Source organism: Manacus candei, unplaced genomic scaffold (assembly GCF_025592945.1).
Source record: "Manacus candei isolate 608988 ecotype Guabito, Panama unplaced genomic scaffold, ASM2559294v1 h1tg000113l, whole genome shotgun sequence".
NCBI lineage: Eukaryota > Metazoa > Chordata > Aves > Passeriformes > Pipridae > Manacus > Manacus candei.
In genome coordinates this window covers 1,681,670-1,702,608 of record NW_026138161.1, presented here as the reverse complement: position 1 = coordinate 1,702,608, position 20,939 = coordinate 1,681,670, and the positions used below count along the sequence as shown (strand labels likewise).

At 43.3% G+C, this 20,939-nt stretch overlaps 1 protein-coding gene across 1 annotated transcript in view; it reads left to right on the top strand.

Annotated features, from left to right (window-relative positions):
• The first annotated feature begins 2,527 nt into the window (after positions 1–2,527).
• KCNH5 (potassium voltage-gated channel subfamily H member 5) overlaps positions 2,528–20,939 on the top strand; it is a 161,674-nt gene continuing 143,262 nt past the window's right edge. The window contains exons 1-2 of the mRNA XM_051769866.1: positions 2,528–2,613; positions 15,681–15,804. Of these exons, the coding sequence (XP_051625826.1) occupies positions 2,541–2,613; positions 15,681–15,804 (197 nt within the window). The 5' untranslated portion in view covers positions 2,528–2,540. The remainder of the gene's footprint in view (positions 2,614–15,680; positions 15,805–20,939) is intronic.

Genomic DNA, 20,939 nt, shown 5'->3' with positions numbered 1-20,939 from the left:
ATTTAGCTTCATATCCTCAACTTTTCTAAAAATGTTTTAACAACTAATTGACTCCTTAAAATTGAAACTCTGTTGACTTACCTCTTCTGGGATAACAAAAGAAATGCTTTTTGAATCACAGTGGATTTTCTGTCACATTTAAGAACACCTGGTTGAGACTGGGGTATTTTTAATGTGAAAAGAAACTGCTTAGCTGCCCTTTTCCTACTTAACACTGACCTCAAACCTTTCTGATGGTTTCCTGCACGGTGACTTGGTACTGTTTCCAAGCACAGTTTGAAGACTCCCAAAAGAAGACAAGTCTCCTTGCAGTTCCCAGTTTGCTTTCTTTGTCAGACTCTTCTTTTCAAGGTTATCTTTAGCCTCATCCAGCATTCCAGGAAAAGAAAGACATGTCCTCTGGACTTTTTTTGCAACTTTGATATAGAGGCAAGAATTCCACCCCATGTCCTGCCCTTTCTATATGACGTCTGTGACATTTAAAGATACGTTTTTGGAGCTTGTCCCTCTTCATAACCTATTGTTTAACTAGTGCCACTGGAAATACAGCAACAGAACTTAATAGTGGGATCTGAAGTTGAGGATATGAAGCAGGGAGGAAGAAGTGACACTTAGGCATGACTGCCAGATCAGAACAGAGATGTTTAGTGGAAAGGATAAACAAGAGGGGGTTTGATCAGTTAATGAAAATGGGGCGGGGGATAAGTAGACAAATCTAGGTTTCAAAACGAGGTTGGGAAACGAGTAGAAAAATTCAGACTGGGTTCAGATTGGGTGGGATTGAGGGAATTGGGGAGTAGAAGTCCTGGCAACAGTGTCCAGACAGATCAGTCACACAGTATTTGTTGGTGCACAGATTAGACACATGATTTAGACATCTAAAACACGTGTTTTAGATGGCTACTGCTCACTTGAAAAAATGAAGGTGTTATCCTCCATCCTCCAATTATCAGGAGCAAAATTTCCCTGTACCTGGGGCAGTGCTCAGCAGGAGCATCTTTTAAACGACACCACTCTGAGGAAAGCCCTGAAGATTTCAGACCTGGGGGGAAAACAATAAATGTTTGACAAATTGGGTCTCGTTCACCTCTTGACCTAGTTTTCTATCAGCATTCCCAAGCTGATTGTAATGGAGCTGCTCCTGATTTGCATTTGTTTAAATGAAATCACAACCAGACCTTTTCCAGGGACAGCAGTACTGGCAGCTGGGAAAGAGCTGGTCCTGAAAAAGCTCCCAGTGTGGTAGAGATTTTAAACTTTAAGCAGAGGAGTTGAGGTAACCTCAGTGTGACATGTTGAACCAAGACTGAAGCACGGGAAGGAGCAGGTGCTGAAAACAGGATGAAAAAATAAATAAATTGATTTTTCCACAGTGGAATGATGTCCTCTGGGAGAAGCACGGCTGCTTGTGCCAACCAGGGCAGGAATGTGCGGCACACCGAGATGGGCTTTGCAGACCATGCTCCTGCTCTGGACAAACAGTGATTTTCTATGTCTTGGTTCCTTCTTAGGATCCTTTCCTGTCTTCAGCAGCATGCAAAATTAGTAGAGGCAGAAGCAGGAGGTGGAGAAATTCCTTCCAGGATTTTACTGTCCATAGATTTAAAAAATACTGTCGGAGTCATGAAAAGGCTGGAGGGAGGAAGGCGGCTGGGTCAGGAGCAGGGCAGAGCTTACACGGAAATTCGAGTGCAGTGTCTCACGGCACTGACTCACCTGCTTCTTTGGGGCTCCGGCACAGCCGAGCCGTGCCCCTGAATAAAACGACAGAAAGGACGTCTCCAGCCCCAAATCTGCCTCCCGTTGCCCCTCACGAAGAGAGGGAGAAATTCTCCAAAAAAAAAAAAAAAAAAGTTTGAAAGGCTGATGGCTTCAGGCAAGGCTGGTGGCATTGGTGGCATTTTACACCTTACCTTGCACTTCGCGGTTATCATTTGAGGGCAAAGTGCAGCCGCCCTTCCACTGTGCAACGCAAGCATGTTCCCAAGTGTTTTCCCGCAAACATGGGAACGCCGGTTTAAAAAAAAAAACCCAAAACACCTTGTAGGTGCAAAAACAGGGGGCTTGGGTTTTCGCTTAGTTTCGCTCAGGGGCACAGGGCAGAACTTCTCAGGGGGATCCCCGGAGAGCGCGGGAAGGGGCGGGGGCCGGCGGGGGATGCTCGGCGGGGCGCGGTGCCTCCGCCAGCTCCCCGCGGGCTCCGCGGGTCCCCGCGCCCCTCCGCGCCGCTCCACCCCCCTCCTCCCATCCCTTCCCATCCCTTCCCCATCCCTCCCGTGCCCCCCCGTCCCCCGGCCGGCGCAGGCGCAGGGGGGGCGGGCGGCGGCGGCGGCGGGAGCGCGGAGCGCGGCGCGGCCCCACAGTCCGCGCTGCAGCCGCCGCGGGGGCGCCACTACCATGAGCGGCCGCGGCCGCCCCTGCGCGACTCCTCACGGGCACCGGGCGCTCCCGCCGCCGCCGGCCCCCCCCCGCCGCCGCCGCCGCCGCCGCTGCCGCCGCTGCCGCCGCGCACCCCCGGCCCCCGAGCCCGGCGCTGCAGGATGCCGGGGGGCAAGAGAGGGCTGGTGGCACCGCAGAACACCTTCCTGGAGAACATCGTCCGGCGCTCCAGCGGTGAGAGAATCCCCCCCTCCGCCCGTCCGTGCATGCATGCATCCATCCGACCGTCCGTCCGTCCACCCGTCCGTCCGTCCATCCAGCTATCTCTCCGTCTGTCCAACCCTTCGTCCCTCCCTGCCGCGCCTATGGGTCCGTGCCAAGCGGTGCCTTCAAGGAACGGGCTCCGCGGTGCCCCGCTGGGCTCCGCCGGAGCATCCCCCGGCGGTCCTTCCCTCGGCTGTCCATCCCCCGGCGGTCCTTCCCTCGGCTGTCCATCCCCCGGCGGTCCTTCCCTCGGCTGTCCATCCCCCGGCGGTCCTTCCACTGTCCCCCCCCCTCCGCACTTAGATCGCTATCGCTACTATAAATTTAACCCTTTTTTTTTTCTTCCTTCTTTCTGTGAGACGCCTCTGACAATAAATTGTCATAATTTACTTTTCTAATATCTTCTCTACTCATCGGGTCATTTTTTTTTTTCCTTCTCCTCCTTCTTGTTCTTTAGTTTTGTAATAATCAGACTTGCAATCGTTTCCATTCAGGGGTTCAAAGTTTTTGCGATTCTGTGACACTTTAAAGTCTGTGGCAAAGGTACCGGGAAAGCGGTGAGGGAGTGACTGTGCTTTGGGTGATGCTAATCCTGTGGCTCAGAAAATATGGAAAGAACGGTCTGCAGTTGCTTATCTATGGCCCCTCTGTTAGGTGACTGTGTCGAGGGCTAGTTCAGGACTGTGTGGCATCGAGTTATTCCTTGCTGCTGGAGTGAATTTCACCCTTTCTTGCAGTGCAAAGCACTGAGCAAGAAGACTACATAGCTCCAGTAAAGTTACAATGTGTTTGCAGCCCATGGTCTCTTCGGGTGTGCTGATGTAGATGCTGCTTTAGGCAAGCCCTGTGCTTACATTCTTTTTTAATGTAGTTTTTGCACTGGCACATAACCACAGAAACATAGGAGTGTTTGCAGAAATGTAAGAGACCTCAACTTTGCATCTGCTAAAACATAACTACTTGGTCAGCCCAAATTTGGAGCGACCCTGCCATGGGGAAGCACAGCTGTGCCAGCCTTCATCTGGGGACAGGAGTGGGAAAGGTGGCCAGAGCAGAGCACTGAGAAGAGTTGCCACATTTATTACTAAACAAGACACTAATGGGATGTGATATCGTGGTGAAAAGTGTTCCCTTCCGCCTTCCTATTGCAGAGTTCTTGATGTACCTCACATTTGTACTGATGTGGTCTGATGTGCGGATTTTGATGGCAGGTAGTGAATTAGTGATTCATGGACTTCCAAAGCAGCAGGATGAGGACCTGGAATTTGTTATAAAATGTTGTATGTTAGAATGTATTAAGCCATCAGCTGTTTTTTTGGGAGGCTTCCTCCCTCTCGTGTTGCCTGGGTCAGTTCTGTGGTCGGCAGCTGACTCCCTCTCAAGCCCTGTAGCTGCACAGTCACTGAGAGCTGCTTTCCCGCAATAGTGTATTTATTTCCCAGAATATTAAATGCAAGCTTAATTAATAAGGGTTTATATAGCACCTTCCCTCTGACAATTTCAAAGCGCTGGGTGGAATTTAATTACACTTCACAGCTCCTTGTGGAAGAGGACACACAGAGGCATTCCCAACCTGTTCTTCAATTTGTGGCGTAAATGGGGGCTCAGGGCATCACAGCTGATTTCCCAAGGTCATGCGGCAAGGCAGAGGCAGAGCTGGGAACATGGTTTGGGAATGCCATGCTTTTGTATCATGCTCTAATTAAATCACATGTCCTCCCTGGTGAAAGCTCAGTAAAGCTTTGAGATGTCAAAAATTGGAAAAGCGTGGAACATTGTGCTTTAAAAGCATGTATTCTCTTCCGGCTTTTAACCTGGTCTAATTTCAGAGCGTATATCATGCTGATCTGGTCATTCGTGCTTCTTTTTCTCTGGCACTGGTGATGCCTAAGCATGATGCTACAGAGGCAAATCTGCCCCGTTGGACAGCAAAGAGGAAAGTAGATCGGGAATTTGTTTTTAACTCATGTAAGTTGTCAGTATTGTGGCCTGAAACATGATTTAGTTCTTATTTTTGTCATCCAAGACATAACCTTATTTATCCTTTATAGAAATAGTAATTTTCATTGGATTCAGCACTGTTTAATCCAAACTTAATAGTATACAGTAGAGCAAATCTGGTTCAAGTATCTCCTGCCAGTGCTCGGTAGAAGACAGGGATTTGGTCTGCTGAATATCTGCTGAGTTTGTTTTTATACTTTGATTCACCAGTTTCCAAGAGATTTTTCACTGGCAATTTGAGGAACAGGATGAAGGAAAGACTGGTGATTGTTTTTTAAAATACATCTTGAGCATCAAGAAAAGCCCTTCTGTCAACTTTCCTGGTTAAAGAAAGTTATGCTTTGAGATTTGTCACATTTATGCAATCCCATTGCACCTCTTGATCATAAATCTTTTCCTGTCAACCAGGAGAAGGTTTGTAAATGCAAGTAATAATTTCTGATAGGCTGCAGGTACTGTGGGAAAAATCAGGCAGGTATGTCAGCAGATAGGCTCTTCTTCAGGTGAAATGGAAGCAATGGCTTCAAAATGAAATGTAGGTGGAGACAAATTACTCAGAGTTGCCAGAGATGGATCCGAATAACAAAATTTATAGACAAAATTGTAATAATTTTAATATGTGGAAAATCAGAACTGGGAACGGGCTTAGTGGGTGTGTAGGCTTAGTGTGGTGGTCAGCCTGGTATTAAAAGCAATAATATATTGAAATTTCAGCATTATTTAGGCATTTTCTGTTTAGGTATGTTGTGAACCTTTCCTTTGTACCCCAGCTTTGGCTACAAATGATATTAAAACTGTGGGAGAAGCGCTCACAAGAAAGTGTGTAGTCAGGAGGAAAACACAAAAGAGCTGAGTAGAAAGGAGCAGGGTGGCCGTGAAATGGGGTGGCTGTCAAATGGGATGGCCATAGCTCTTTGCCCTCTGTATTGGAGGGTGGGATATATGGGATGCTCTGCCAGATGTTCCTCTCCCAGCCAATGTGTTTGGGAAGGATGAAGCAGCTGTCAGAAGTGATGGAGAGGTCCCACGGTGTCCCTCTGCCTGGGGAACCTCTCTTTTGGAGATGAATTTAAGCCTCGGAGCTTCTGAAGTGTTTCAGGTCAGCGTTACACTTCGGTGTTTGGACAGCACCAGGTTACAGGTGTTTCCCAAAGCCTTTTGTGGTGGATGGCAACCTCTGAACTGCTTTGCAGGTTTTTTCCCACACTACAGCTGAGTTCCACTTGAGGAGAGATGAAGTCTGTGGAGAGCAGCGGGGTCCGTCATTAGACTGGCTGCTGCGGCTGGTAAAAGGGACGAGCCCTCAGAAAACACAGACCTGTCTTCAGGGTGATCTCAGTGCACTCTCTGCAATCATCTTTTTTTTTTTTTTTCTTTCAAAGCACAGTGAAAATCGAGGCTTATCTGAGGCTCACAAAGATTGATACGATCTCGCTACAGCCTTGGCTGTGCCCTGGATCTTAAGAGCACCAGGTGTTTTGCTGAGCTGAAAGAAGAAGTGTTTTGTGAGAGCACTGGGTTAAATCACATTAAGGTGGCTGCCTTTTGCTGCCATTAGTATTTGGGACTTTTAATAAGGACCATCCTTAGGGCAATGTTCTCTCCTAAGATGTTCTCACCGGTCTGTGCCCATTATTACTGATATTTTTTTTTTACTTCTTCAGTGCATTCAGAGCTCCTGCTCGTACTGACCACAGCTCAGTATTGCAGAAGTGCAGCAGGTACAGAATTGGGCAAGTCTCTAGATCAGGGCTGGGCTTTGTGGACCTGTCCCATGGGCAGAGTCATCCAGCGAGTTGAGCCACGCACACAGGGGCAGAGAAACCTGTCTGTCTTGCCTATCCATCTTACCCTTCACATACTCTGGCAGCAGAAGGATTAAGCGTGTGTTAATGGCATAAATAGTTTTTATAGTAGAGGATGAGTTTGTGAGAAAAGCAACTCTGGGACTTTGCAACAATCTGCAAAAAAGTCTGCTAACAGTTTGGAAGAGGGGCTGAATTTAGTGGAAGAGTATATATAATCTTATTTATTTGACAAGAGTGATTATTACTGGATGTTGGTTCTGTTACAATAACTCTTAGAAGTGGGTCTTTCACAAATGTATTTTGACACTGGGCTGAAATCTTATCTCTGTAAGGCTTACATGGGAATTTCAGCAGGAGCTTTAATGAAGTTAGCGTGTAATTCCTGGTCTTTTTCAGCTTTGTGCCATGTTCCTACAAAGCAGTTCCTTCACATAGACCTTTATGCCCTGCTGGGTCCCTGTGACTTCGATGGGATCAGCCCTGTTCCCAGGTGACTGTGTTGTCAAGGCAGGTTACCCAGGAGGGGGGAAGGAAACAAGAGTCACATCTGTAGCGCTAAGACACCTTTTTAATTTTTATTACACTGGTACTACAGATAAAATAAGTGCCTATTGTCTCTTCTGTCCTTCTTACTAGCTCATGCAGTGTACCTGTCTTACAGGTAGGGTGATGAAATGTTGTTCTTGTGGGAGGTCATACATGTGGGCTTCTCTCCCCTGAATTAAAACAAACTATGTTTCTATCTGATCCAAATTAAATTACACATGCTGCAGAGAGAAAGTACTTAAAAGCAAGTTACTTCAAGTTTACTGGATGTCTGCCATTTGGGATCCTCCAAAAAAACCACGGAGCTCAGCGGTTCCCTAAATCTCTACTTAAAAGTCATGATACGCTGTGGGGTGAAAGTTTCCATCCTCCAGGTCAGCTCAGAAGTTACTGAAGGGATGACCAAGGAGCTTATGTCATTAGGGCTTCTTTGGCATTTGAAGGCAGAGGGTTCCTTTTGCCATTCCCGTGACTGCAGGGTGCCTGCTGATACATGAATCAATGCAAAGTGGATTTTTACATTGAGAAGCATTATTAGATGACATTTGTGAGGAGTTTTCAATTGCAATTGCTCTGCTTTCCTTACTTTTCAAGTGGGCTTGCTGAGTGCAGAAAGACCAAGCGTATCTGACTGCTGCTGAAATTGGGGGTTTTGCATGGTCTAAATTTTTTAATTTTATTAAAAGAAAAAGATGGTTGTGGCAGCTCTGTGCAACTGTATTAATTTAGAAACCCAAAGAATGCTCTATTGCTAGTTAAAGGAAAAGATGGATTTCCTTAAGATTTGATCAGCTGCGTTGTGGTCTAATTTCTAATTGTGGGTCTAGTCTCTATTTAATTTCTTACATTTCTTTTCTTTCTTGTATTTCTTTTCTTTCTTATATTTCTTGTATTTCTTTACTTTCTTATATTTCGTTCTGTGCCTATGGCAGGTGGGATGGGGCGGTGGGAGAGGTATCCTTTTGTTTTGGGAGAGGCTTGAGCGCTGCTGAGCGTTGCCACAAGAGGTCACTGCAAGAGTTGTTGCATTCCCAGGTTAATGTTTAAACGTGAGAGAGAAGGAAAAAATGAAATTATTGATTTTTTTTTTTTTTGGAGTAAACATTCAGGTTTTTTTATTGCTGTTGGAACGAGTATACAGCCAAAAAATAATGTCAGGAAGTGAAGTGAGCTGTGGAAATACATTTAATTAGCCTGTTGTAAAATAGTGCTGTTTGGTGGTTAACCGGGATTTTAAGTTATTCTCCTGGAAAGCTAAAGGAAATAGAATTTTCTGATTTGATGAAATTAAATAATAGAATATTTTGGAGTTGGCACTTTAATAATCTGCTTTTTAGAAAAAAAAATACAGAACTGGTTTAATCATCACACTCAGCGACTGGCTATTTGTAAATGCCAAACCCTGGGTATCCCAAATGGCCAGGGCTTGATTCCACACCCGGCAGGGGTTCTGGCTGTGAGTAGCCCCTGAGGAGACTCTCCTGAAGCATCACCTCAGTGCTGGGCTGGGATCCGTCCTGTTGATAGCTTTGCTTCAGCCCCTGGCACAGAGGAGAGAGCAGGGGAGAGGCAGATGAATCTCTGCTGAAGCAGTTTTTTTTTTGAGATGCAGCCAGGCTCTGTGGAACTGCAGCCAGGACTAGCTGCGGGCTGAGTGTTTGCAAGAGGAGCCCCTGTGTCTGAACAGCTCCCGTTACCACAGTTTTCTCCTCTGGGAGTGTGGAGCCAGCACTCTCATTTGTATAACGCTAGAAATCTGGCTTTTGGTTGCTCCCTGAGGGTGCCTGAGTGAGAGCTACAGCGTGCTCCAGTTTAAATTTAGTCTCGGAACATCTCTGTTGTGTTCTGCATAATTTTAATAGAGAACAGATTCAGCAGTGGCATTTAGATGATAACCTGGATAGATGAGGATTAGTTTAATTCTAGGATAAATGGATGTGTGTGGGAAAAACTGGGATCAGAATTGTATGAAATGTCATTTTTCAGGCAACTTATAGGAATGCTGTCTTGTCCTTATTGCCTCAGAGCTCTTCCTGGGGTCAGTGATGTTGTGCCACAGTAGAGGCAGGGTCTGTTTGTGGGCTTTCACATTCAAAATGATTACAGTTAATTTTTTAAGTTTTCAGGAGGTAAATTTCAGTCAGACCCTAATCTTTCTTCTCTAGCTCACTTGCTAAATTGCTGAAAGCTGCTGTGTTCTCAGCTAAGTGACTTACACATGGATTTAATATTTCAGCCAGTGCTGGATTATTTGTCTTCTGTTTCATTTGAGGAACACTTATTTGGGGCAGGAAATAGATCATTTCAACATAGTCAGCATGGTGGCACCTTGCTCTGGGTTTAGCCCTCTTTGCATTTTCATGATATGAGTGTTAAATAAAGACAACACTAGCACAGAAGGGTGACGTAAAGAGTTAGTCCTTTGAGAGATTTATTTTTCAGGCAAGCAACGCTTAATGTGCTGGATAAATTGGATGACACTGATGTTTTGCATGCTTTAAAGACACTGGGGAAATAATAGCTTTGTTAGAAAACAGCACTGTGGTTTCATAGTAAGGAGTACAAAGTGCTGGTGGAGGTTGCTGCTTCAAGAAGAGAGGTTTGTCTGCAGCCGACCCTGGAGCTGGAGGGATGTTGGTCCCCTTTGAGGCAAATCTCAGAGGGCTGTGCCCTCTGAAAGGGTTTAGGAGTTTTGCTGTATTCCGTGGGGATGCAGTACATCTGGAGCGTGTGGTTGGAGTCACCACAAACAACGCCAGTAGAAATGTACGTTGTCAGGGCCAAGACTTGCTCAGGAAAGCTAAAAGAAAATTAAAAAGGAGAACTTTTTTTAGGATACTCCTCCCTGGCACACACACGCAGGGGATCACCACTGGTTTTCCAGGTTGCTCTAAACAAGTCTGCAGCAATGTGCTGACCTTGTGTAGTTATAAGGAGAATCAGCTGACAGCAGTTTAAGTGGTTTGGGGCTTTTATAAGACAACATTAGCAAAAAAGGCAAATTCCAGACGTTTCACAGACCCTGTCTGGTCTAGTCTGCATTTGCTCTGCAGTGGAAGGGTGATAGTTCTGAAGGACAGCTCTGTGTAAATTTGCTAGAGTTAGGAGTTTGTTCCTGGATGGAAATACTGCTTCTTTTTGTTATTATAATCATTATTATTACTTTGGTTCTTCTACTACTTCATTTTTTTAGAACATCTTTTCAGTTGCGAGTTTTCTAAAAAGATCAGTTACCTATTTTCTCCAGATGAGATGGAATTCTGAAATGGTGATTTAAACAATTTTGGCTATAAGTGGTATCCAAGCATTCTTGAGAAAAGATGATTAGAGACAACATTTCTCACTTGGCTAAGCATATCTCCTGGAATGATTTAGCTGTTCTTGCTCTCCTGTCATTACATAACATGAATTTTACACTGCTTTGGGCATTTTGTTAGTTAAAAAATTTGCTTGCACACTGTGGTGTTTTTATTTTATTTAAATAACAAAACAAGGCTCAGTGCTGTGTTGGGTGTTAGCTACTGCAAGATAGAGTAAGATTAAGGGCTTGCTGCTCTACAGCACTGGCTGCCTGTATACAAAAGAGTCTCTATACAAAACAGAAGTGTGGCGACAGCAAATACAGTGCCTTTAAAAATTGTTTTCCTCAATTGTGTTTACCAACCTGAAATTTTGCTAACTGTATGCCTCTAATACCCTAATTCTTTGCCATAAGTATTAAACCTTGTAAATAGGAGAATTATAATAGCTAACAAAAAGCCTGATGCCTTAAGAGGAATCTAGCAACTCTGAGACAGATGAATCTGCTGGCAGAGCCCTGCTTCCCTGCTCTTACAGACAGACACTGGTGTTTAGAGGTGTCTAGTCAAAGAGCTTATACAACCTACAGATTTGTGATTTGGGCTCTCTGCAATATATCAGAAAGGGGGATGGGTGAATAAAATGATTGGTGGAGGCAATGACATCAAGACAAGCTTAGAAATAACAAAAATTGACTTTTTATCTCTAAGGAAATGAGAAGTGGAAATGCATTTTCAGTGCATTGGAGAAATCCAAGCAAGGGTGAATACATTACCAGAGATTTCAGACTAATCATCACGCAAGTTTTGAAGTTGGCTGCATATTAATGTTTTCAGAGTATGTGACACTGCCCCATGGTCATCTGGATCCCAGTTGCGTAGAGTTTCATGTGCTGCATCTGACCACTGTCTGTCAGATTTACTGTCCTGCTTTCAGCAGTGGCCCATGTCCAGCTGACCAGTGGGGAGGTTCCCAACCTCCGTAGTAAAATACTGGTGAGATTGGGAGCTGCTGTAAATGGAAAGAAAAGATTTTCCTTTCTGGGCCATAGCACAGATCCTGCACTAGTTACTAGTGCCGTATGGCAGAATACAAGCTGTATTTATGCATTACCATCTGTAACTCTGGCTATCCTTGGCAGTCCCTCCTATGATACTGTTCTTTCAGTGAAGTTGTGGTTTACTTAAATCCATTTGTTCCAGTGTGGGTGTAATGAATGAATTTGGTGTTGTCCAGTTATTAGTAGCTCAACTCTGTTAAGAAATACTTGTTATTTGAAATACCTCCTATATAACATATTTTTTCAAAAAACTTGCTTGCAGACTATAGCTCTTGTGTATTGAATCTGACAGGAGTAGAGCTGTGGAGATCCCAGTGCTGGTGTCCTTGCTGTGCTCATCACTCTGCCATTTGCAGACCTTCTGTTGGTTCCTTTTCTTTTTCTTCTGCAGGAGGCATAAAACACTGGTTTTATCTGTTGAAGACTTGAGCAGGCAAGGAGAGCTTGCCTCTACCCTGAAGGGAGTCTGAACACCTCTGGTTTTGGCTGCCTTGTGGCAACTGGAGATGGAGAGGAAATTAGGCTTTTCCTACCCTGGTCTCTTACACCTTGTTCAAGCAGCCAGCTGGAAATGGAACAGAGTGGAATTTGCTAAAGGCTAATGGAAATTGTAACCAAAGACACAATTGTGATTGACCTTAGCAAGGAAGCCATGTCTCTGAGCTGTAGAGAAACAAAAGTCAGGCATGCAGGTGGATTTAGTAGTCCAGGACTGGCTGTGGATCCATCTCAGGGGAGGTAACTGCAGAAGTGGACTTTCGATGAGTGGTTAGTGGTGGTGATGTGATTTTAAGAAATTATGGCCAAAAAAGAGAGGGTCTTTTGAAGTGTCTTGTAATCCAGTACACGGTTTGGATGTTTGCAGCTGAGTATGGACTGGATAGTGTAGAGTTAAATCTGTCTGGAGTTTTGATCTGGAGAAACTGTGGAAATAGGAAAGAATTAATTGTGTCTTAGTTGGAGAAAGTAACATGACTCCTGATAAAATATAAGGTAGGTTAAATATAGGGAGTCCTGTGGATGCTGAGACTTGGGTACACAATAAAACCCAAGGGTCACATGCTGACCCTTCTTTGAATTTTATCAAGCTGCTCAGTGAGCAGCAACATTAATGGAACGTGGATTCCTGTGGCTTTGTGCCCACAGTTGAATTCACTGGTCTTTAACAAGAGGTAAACATTGATTCAAGATTTTCCTTCCATTGGAATAGGACACACACACACACACACACACACACACATATTGATAGTGGATCTGGCAGTGCTCGGCTTGCAGTTGGACTCTGTCATTTTACAGGTCTTTTCCAGCCTAAATTGTTCCATGATTCATAGTCACATGTGGAGCATGGATGAATAAGCCTTACTTGTTTAGGAAACAAGGGTAAAAAGAAGTCAGTTAAGTAAAAGAAAATTCGTGAGGACAAAAGAAAACATATTCTAATATCTGGTCAGTTTTATAGTACACATACTATGTATCTGATCTAATATTACAAATACTAGTGTCAACCAAGGTACTTCTAGTGTCTTTTTTTTTCCTTCTAATTTTTATGGGATTTAAAAAAAAAACAAAACACTCATCTATCAATAGTTTGGCTTTATGTTTTGTTCCCTCACATGTTTCTTGTGGACTTATCAGTTTGTTGAGTGCCTTATCAAGTATTTTGAGACCCTCTGATGTGAAGAAGTATAAAGTCCATAAAAGACAACCATTAAATGCTGTTGATCAGCTGCTGGCTGCAACACGAATCTTCTGCTGTGTACTCTGTGTCCTGAAACAGTGACGTGGTGGGAATACACAATCGAGTTTATGTCTGTGGATGGGGAGGCTTTGGAGCAGGGTTATCTGCTTTTGGACTGTGGTCCTCTGGGGAGCTCAGAGATGTGCAGAGCATCCATGAGTGCATTTGGTATTGCAGCCTCTCCTCAGCAGGTTGTGCCCTTTGTGTCGAGATACGTGAGCAGAATTTTGGCAAAAGACAATTCTATAAAGACAGTCTTTCTGAATTTAACCAGAGGGCTTGTAATCTTGGTTGTTTCCTAGTGGGATGGGAAATTAAGAATTGCTTGTGTTCCCATCCTCTCCAGCTGCTGGGATGTGGTGGTGGCAGGGTGGCAACCATGGGGAGAGCCTGGCAGGTTTAGAGGGCTTGTGGTGTCTCCACTTTTCCAAATTGGAGAAGAGGCAGGGTGTTGGGGGAAACATAACACAGTGGGATGAGCTACAGTGAACCCTTTGGATCCCAGGGGTTCCACAATGTCCCCTGTGTTCCTGTCTGTGCCATGGTGAGGAAAGCTGGGCTGAGTCCCCAGGCAGAGAGGGCTGTGGGAAGCCAGGGAGATTTTATGTAATGCTCAGGCTTTTCTCTGTGTCTCCTGCTGCTTGTAGTGAGGGCTTCTCCCTTTGGGTAGGAAAGCAAATTTTAAAAGTTGACATTTAGGCTTAAGAATATTTGTGATGGATTCAAATAAATGCTTTGAGCTTAAAAGTGTTAGATTTCACAAAATCTAAACTTTTATTTCTCCCATTGGTCGGCTTTTAAATATTTTTAAATCTGCTTTTCTATACATAATCCAATAATCTCCAGATTATTTTTTTCTAAATTCATGCTTATAAAGGAAAAAGAAATACAATTTTTTTTAGTACATGTTCCTAATTCAATAGAATAATGTTTGCATAATGTACATTCCAGTAGGGTGTAGCTCATGCAAATCCCATATCATTTTATGTGAAAATGAATGTGTGCACCTTAGTATTATGTCTGTAGTTGTCATAACCATTCATGGCTATTATGAGGAAAATTTGTAAAAATATCCTTAATTTTTTTCCCCACAAGAACTGCTGAAAGGAACATTTCCTATAATTTCTATGCAGCAATGATTGTTAATAGTTATATTTTAACAGCTTTTTAGCACCACTGTTAGTTAGTTAGTTAGCTTTTCAGCACCAGTTAGTTCCATAGCTGCAGTCAAAATGAAATTGGAAACTAACAGTAAAAACAAAGAAAACACTGAAGATTACCATAGACCACAATTTTAGAACCTCTATGAAGGGAGAATATTATTTCTGAAACAAAATTAGGAATGTTTACAGTGTCAATGAACGTAAAATCCCACAACATTGTGTTTAAGTAAAATGGGTATTTCCTTCTCTGGAAATGCCTTACTAAAAGCAGGAATGGAAGAATAAAACTATTTTAGGACTAACTCATAATGTGTTGGTGTCAGTCCATGCATATAAACTGTAGGCACTGACTGAAAGAACAGATGACTGAAGCGATATTTAAACCCGAGTTCAGCCTCCCAGAAATACTCCCTGCCCATATTTTGTATTTGCAGCAATGGATGCATGCTACTAGGACGTGCCAAACCCACCTATTTACATTTTTAGTAGACTGCCACTGAAGTTCATAGAATTATAGAACGGTTTGGGTTGGAAGGGACCCCCTGCCACGGGCAGGGACACCTTCCACTAGACCAGGTTTCTCAAAGCCCTGTACAACCTGGCTTTGAACACTTGCAGGGATGGGGCATCCACAGCTTCCCTGGGCAACCTATGCCAGTGCCTCACCACCCTCACAGTAAAAAGCTGATCTAAACTTGCCCTTCTGTAATTTTGAACCCATTACCCCTTGTCCTATTGCTACATGCCCTTATACAAATTCCCTTACCATCTCTCTTGTAGGCCCTTTAGGTACCTGTTTTGTATTATTTGAATGTGTAAGTCCCTTTGGCACTCATCATGCTAAATTTCCATATCACAGTTAATATCCACACTCCCAGATGTGATGTGGCACGTGGTGTACTATGAGATGTGACGAGTGCAACCTGATCTTCCCTGGCGGCTCCTGACACTCTCTGTCCCTCATCCCAGTAATGCTGCCTGTGCTCTGCAAAACCAGCTTGGACCTGTCAGGAGGAAAAAGTTACTTATCTCAAGTGAGAGAGTTGTCATCAGTTTTGGGCTCACATACAGTTTAGCATTCAACACTCAGTTTGCAAGTTAATTTAGGGTTGATTCCAAGATACATATGAAATAAAAATCAAACATGATAGCTTGACCAGATGTTTTGAATAAATGAATCCTTTCTAAATTGTTAAAACATTGGTGCTTATGTCAGTATTTTGGGGTGTAAGAAGCTGCTTACATTACTAGGAGTTATCCTGTTTCATCATGATTTCTTTTCTGATGCCCATTTTGATTTCAGTTCCCTCCGAAACGTCACGATAGAAGTTACCACCATGAACGATTGCTGTGTAACACATGGAGGATTTAATTGTACTTTGCCACTGACAACAGCCCTGTCTCTCTTTTTCTCGTTTCAGAGTCCAGTTTTTTGTTGGGAAACGCCCAGATTGTGGACTGGCCCGTAGTTTATAGTAATGACGGTTTTTGTAAACTCTCTGGATACCATCGAGCTGACGTCATGCAGAAGAGTAGCACTTGCAGGTATGCCCACTGTCTGTCTGCTGACACTTGATGCACTTGTAAGTTTATAATATGCTGGGAAGAACAGGGAGGTTTTGGAAAAAGGATTGAGCTAAGACAGGCCTTGTCCTGCAGGAACTGAAGTATTAGAACAGGCTTTAAAAAATGAAAGCAGCAACTTATCCAGAACACGGCAAAGCACTTTGAAATTTATCCTGGCTAGTATTGGTAATAATATGCTCTATCTAATCATGCAATAAAGAATGGGTTTTTAAGTTAACTAATATACTTCAAAGACTTTTTTTTGCTAGGTTGTTCTGAATTCTGCTCTTGCCATGCCAGGAGTCAGTGGACTGTTCTGTAGCCCTCGTTGGCCCTTGTTATTAAGCACACAGAGAGCACAGATGCACAAAGTGCATCTTTACTCCCAAGAGGGTGATTAAGCTGCCGATATATTTACTCTAAGCATTGCAGCTTTATGGGTTTTTCCTTTTGTTGGTGGTCTTTCAGGAGCGAGCAGCTGTGATTTGTGGTCAGACATTCATCTGCGCCTTGTCTGCTGCATCCTTTAAAAGGAGATGCTTTGGGGAAGGACTGAATCCCTGATGCGTGTGCGTGTGCATGTGTGCGTGAGCAAGGCAAATAAGGAATAGCTGAGATACAAGTTTGTGTAGGTTTTCCCTTTCTGCATTCAGGGACTGACCAGCTCCAGGCACTGGGAGGAGGGCACTGTATGTCTGGAAGTGTTCAAGGCCAGGCTGGATGGAATTTTGAGCAACGGGGTCTAGTGGAAGGTGTCCCTGCCCATGGCAGGGGTTTGGAGCTAGGTGATCTTTTAAAGTTCCTTCCAACCCAAACCATTCTGTGATTCTGTGATTCTGTGATCTACAGTCATAATTTTTGGGAGATGAGTGCTGTCATACACTGATGATTGACTGATGCTGGTGGGAGCAGGGTGGGCAGTGAGCCTGTCCCCGGATAGCAGTTGTTGCTTACTCCAGAAAGCAACACGTGCTGATGTGTAGTCACTGCTCTCATGTGCAGGGAAGAGAAGAAAGCCTTGGGAATCTAGGATTGCTCTGTGCAGCCAAGTGTCCTCTGATGGGAAATAGACAGGAGATGGGCATGTGCTACTGAAATGAAATATTCATTCACACGGTAGCAACAGAGTCGATATACTCAGTGGGGCTGAAGGAATAGCCTTATCACAGCTGCTGGATATTCATACATGCTTTCCCCTTTGCTCTCTGCCATCCTGTATGTTGAAATAAATTTACGGTGAGCCAGCACATTCATAGCCTGTGCACATTAAAATAATTACAAGTATAAAATGTTATTTTAGGAAAGTGTTGAGTAAGTGAAGGTTTAGCAATAGCTCTCTGATAATGACTCCCTTGTGCTCATGGGTGCTTATTGTGAATGTGAGTCTCCTGTTAGCATTTGTAAGGATCCTGTTTTGACCACATTGAAATAGGTCATACAGGTGAATTGTGCAGATGCAAATCAAGGGGTAATTGTCAGTTTGTAGCAAAGATTTTTTTTCCTTAATTTTCATTCTATACATCTACCTCTGGATTTTGGGAAGCCCTCTCTACACTTCAAAGCATGACCAATACTGTTGTGTCTGTCTCTTGGACAGGTTGGATGGGGCTTGGAGCAACCTGGTCTAGGTGTAGACCCCATGGCAGGGGATTGGAACTGGATGATTTGTATGGTCCCTTACAACCCAAATCATTCTGTGATTCTACAAGTTGCATATGCAGATTTTTCCTGCTTATTAGGAGACATCCCACTTTCAGATTAACAGAGGGCTGGACAGATTTTCAGTGTGATCTGGCACGCAACATGCAGCCTTCCAGAGCACTGTCTTTGGAGCTTTGCTATGTTATGCCCAGATTATACATTTTACATAAAAATTGCTTTATGTGTAATATTTACTTTTCTGCTCTGTGATCTGGGATGAGAGTGCTGTTGTACCATACCTTTATTGCAGGTTTCGGAAGGGTCTGCTTTTACAGCTTTTCAGTGTCAAAAATTCAACTAAATTAAAAACACAGATAAAAATTATGTATGTCTACCCCCTGATTCCAGTTACTGTTATTAGTGATCATAAGTGGGATAAAGGACAGTTTATAGTTTTTGCAATGTTTGGTAAGTTTCCCCCTGACTATAAGTGCCTTCAAATCATCTTTCAACCATGCTTTTCTCCTGGTATTCCAGCAAGTATTTGCTTTATCCTTCTTCTTACCCCATACCCTACCCTGGGACTGTTCATATATCATGTAGATGTGGTATTTGTGGACATGGTTTCGTGGTGGACTTGGCAATGTTGGGTTAACAGTTAGATTTGATGATCTTAGAGGTCTTAAAGGTCTTTCCCAACCTAAATAATTTTCTGATTCTGTGATCATTGTATTCAGTCTTCAGGTGGTCTTGGCTACTACATATCACAGGGAGGGGAGGATAAACTTAAGTCCCTGGAGGTGTGAATGATTTTTGTTCCAGTTCAGCCATAAGTTAGTCCTGTGACAGGCTGGTAACCCCTTTGATTTTGCACTTCTCTCATCTTTGTAATCAGCAACAATGGGCCCATTGGCAGGAAAATCACTTAGTAGAAGTGCCAGTCTCCCTAGTTTCACAGGCACTATATACATATATATATGTATTTTTATATATATATATATATATATATATATGTATTTTTATATATATATATATATATATATATATATATATATATACACCTTTTAAGGCACAGTGTACATAGAAGTCAGACTACATAATATTGGGTGATGGGAGTTGATATGTGTTCTTTCTGAGTGCACATGGCACCCAAAATTGCATGTGTAGCTTGGGCTGATATATAGAAAAATTGGTGTGAATGAGTGCTAAAATGAATAGAATTTTTAGGTGGAATAACTCATGTGCTTGTGAAGCATTGCTGTGCCAAATGAAAATGAGCTGACAGTCCAGGAGAAACAGGGCATCTGTGACATTTAACCTCTATTTAACCAAAAAAACTTGCCTGGATGTGCATCAGGAAGTCACCAACATCCAGGAAAACTACTGGTTTCATGACCAGTGTTTTCTAAATATTATTGCTTATCAGTTAAGCTCTGTGTTCTCATCCAGCCTTTGGAAGAGAAGGCACCCTTTGAGTGGCTGGTTAGTGGACCTACCCTGGCATTTTACACTTGGCATTCACTCCAGACTTTGCTTTGCTTACCCTTCCTTGCACCCAAGATTTTTATAGGCACTGTTTTCACTGAAACACTTGGTCAGCATCTCTGCTCTCCCTTGTTTTGATTTACTGCCGTCACAAGTGGGATTAAAAAGAGTCTGCAAGGGAAATCCTGGCTCCAGTGGAGCTAGTGGCAAAATTCCCACTGTGTTCAAGTAAATGGGATTTTGCATTGTGGGTGCAGTGTGGTGGACTTGAAAAAAACTAGATTTGATACTGAGATGGCACCACTGTGACCTGATTTCTGTGTGTGTGAGAAGGCCTCCTTACTGCCAAAGCTGTCACAAAGAAACCCCGTTGAGTGTGCCAGTGGGACCCAGGGAGCTGCGCTGTTTATTCTCAGAAACGATGTGTGCTCTTCACCTTGCAGGCTTTTTAAACTATTGAGGTGCATTTGCTGTTCCTCCTGGGTAGATGTTTGTCTGCTGTAATCAATGCCTTGAATGCTGTAAATCGGGTAGGATTGGATGCCTTCTGTGCTTCACCTGTCCTGGATAATTCCTCTCAGACAGCTGTTGCTGCCCTGGCACACGCTGCAAACCTGGACCTGCTCTGGTGCCCGTGCTCTGGATCCTGACAAAGGACAGAGGAGCACTAAATGAAGCTTTGGATGAGGCTTTTCTGTTCAAGGCATGCTTTCAGAGGGAGGTGGGAGCCTAAGCATCTTAAATGACAACTGTTCTGTTTTGAAGATGGAAAAAATATCTAAGATTGTGTCTTTCTCTGAGTATTTCAGTAAGTCTTGCTTCTCTTTGATAAACCTGTTTTCTACGTAGTGAGATTCCCAGTAGCAGAGTGGGTTTGATATTTATGTCTTGTACAGTTTGCACTCAAGGCACTCGACAAGCACTAAATAACAGAAAAAAACATGAGGCAGAAAAAGACAGAGTGATTGACTGGAGAAGTAGGAGTCCCTCCATGTGTACAAAATAGGACAGACTAAATTAAATTAAACCTGTGATAAGCAGAGATCTTATATAACTTGTACAGTGAAAGGCTCTGAGATTCCTTTGGTGCTGTTAAAAATTGCCTTCTGAAAAATGTTTTTATTGTTCCACAAGCCTTTAAAATGTCTCTTTATATGTGAGCATAATATATGATTTGGGTATTACAGGTTTACTGCAACCATAAGCTGCCTTTAATTTAAAACATAAAGTTGATTGATCATGTTCAGCAGCAGTAACTGGTATCGTCCACCTCTCAACGTCAAGTAGGATTTGTCATTTTAACACTAATTAATGATGACTTTCTGTGTTATAAGTCATGTAAAATCAAGCACTGCAACAAATTCTTGCTATTTTTTCCTCCAGGTCTATGCAAAACATTGTTTTTAAGTCTCAAGAACACAAAAAAGAGATGCATCAGTGCATTAAAAAAGGCACAGATTAAAAAAGAAATATCAAACTCTTTTTGTTGTCGTCTTATGTATAGATGTATAAAAGATTATCATCTGAAATTGGGAAAGAAAGGCAGGTCATTTGAAAATGAGCAGTAAGCTGTGTTTTGCATCTCCTTGAGACAGCTGTGTATGTTAATGATAATCAGTACATTAATGAAGTCTTGTGACTGGGGAAAACCATTTCCTGATGTCAGGCATTGTAGTGGCATCTCCACTGCAGTGCTGTCCCAAAGGTAACAGTTATGCCACACCATTCATGGAATCACAGAGACATTTAGGTTGGAAAAGACCTCTAAGATCATCGACTCAACTGTTAGACCAATACTATCATCTTCACCACTAAACCATGCTCCCAAGTGCCATATCTTTGTGTTTTCTGAACACTTCCAGGGGTGCTTATTCCACCACATCCCTGGGCAGCCTATTCCAATGCCTGACCACCCTTTCAGTGAGGAAATCTTTCCTAATAACCAATCTAATCAATAGAAGTCCCTGTGTTACCAGTGAAAAGGCACC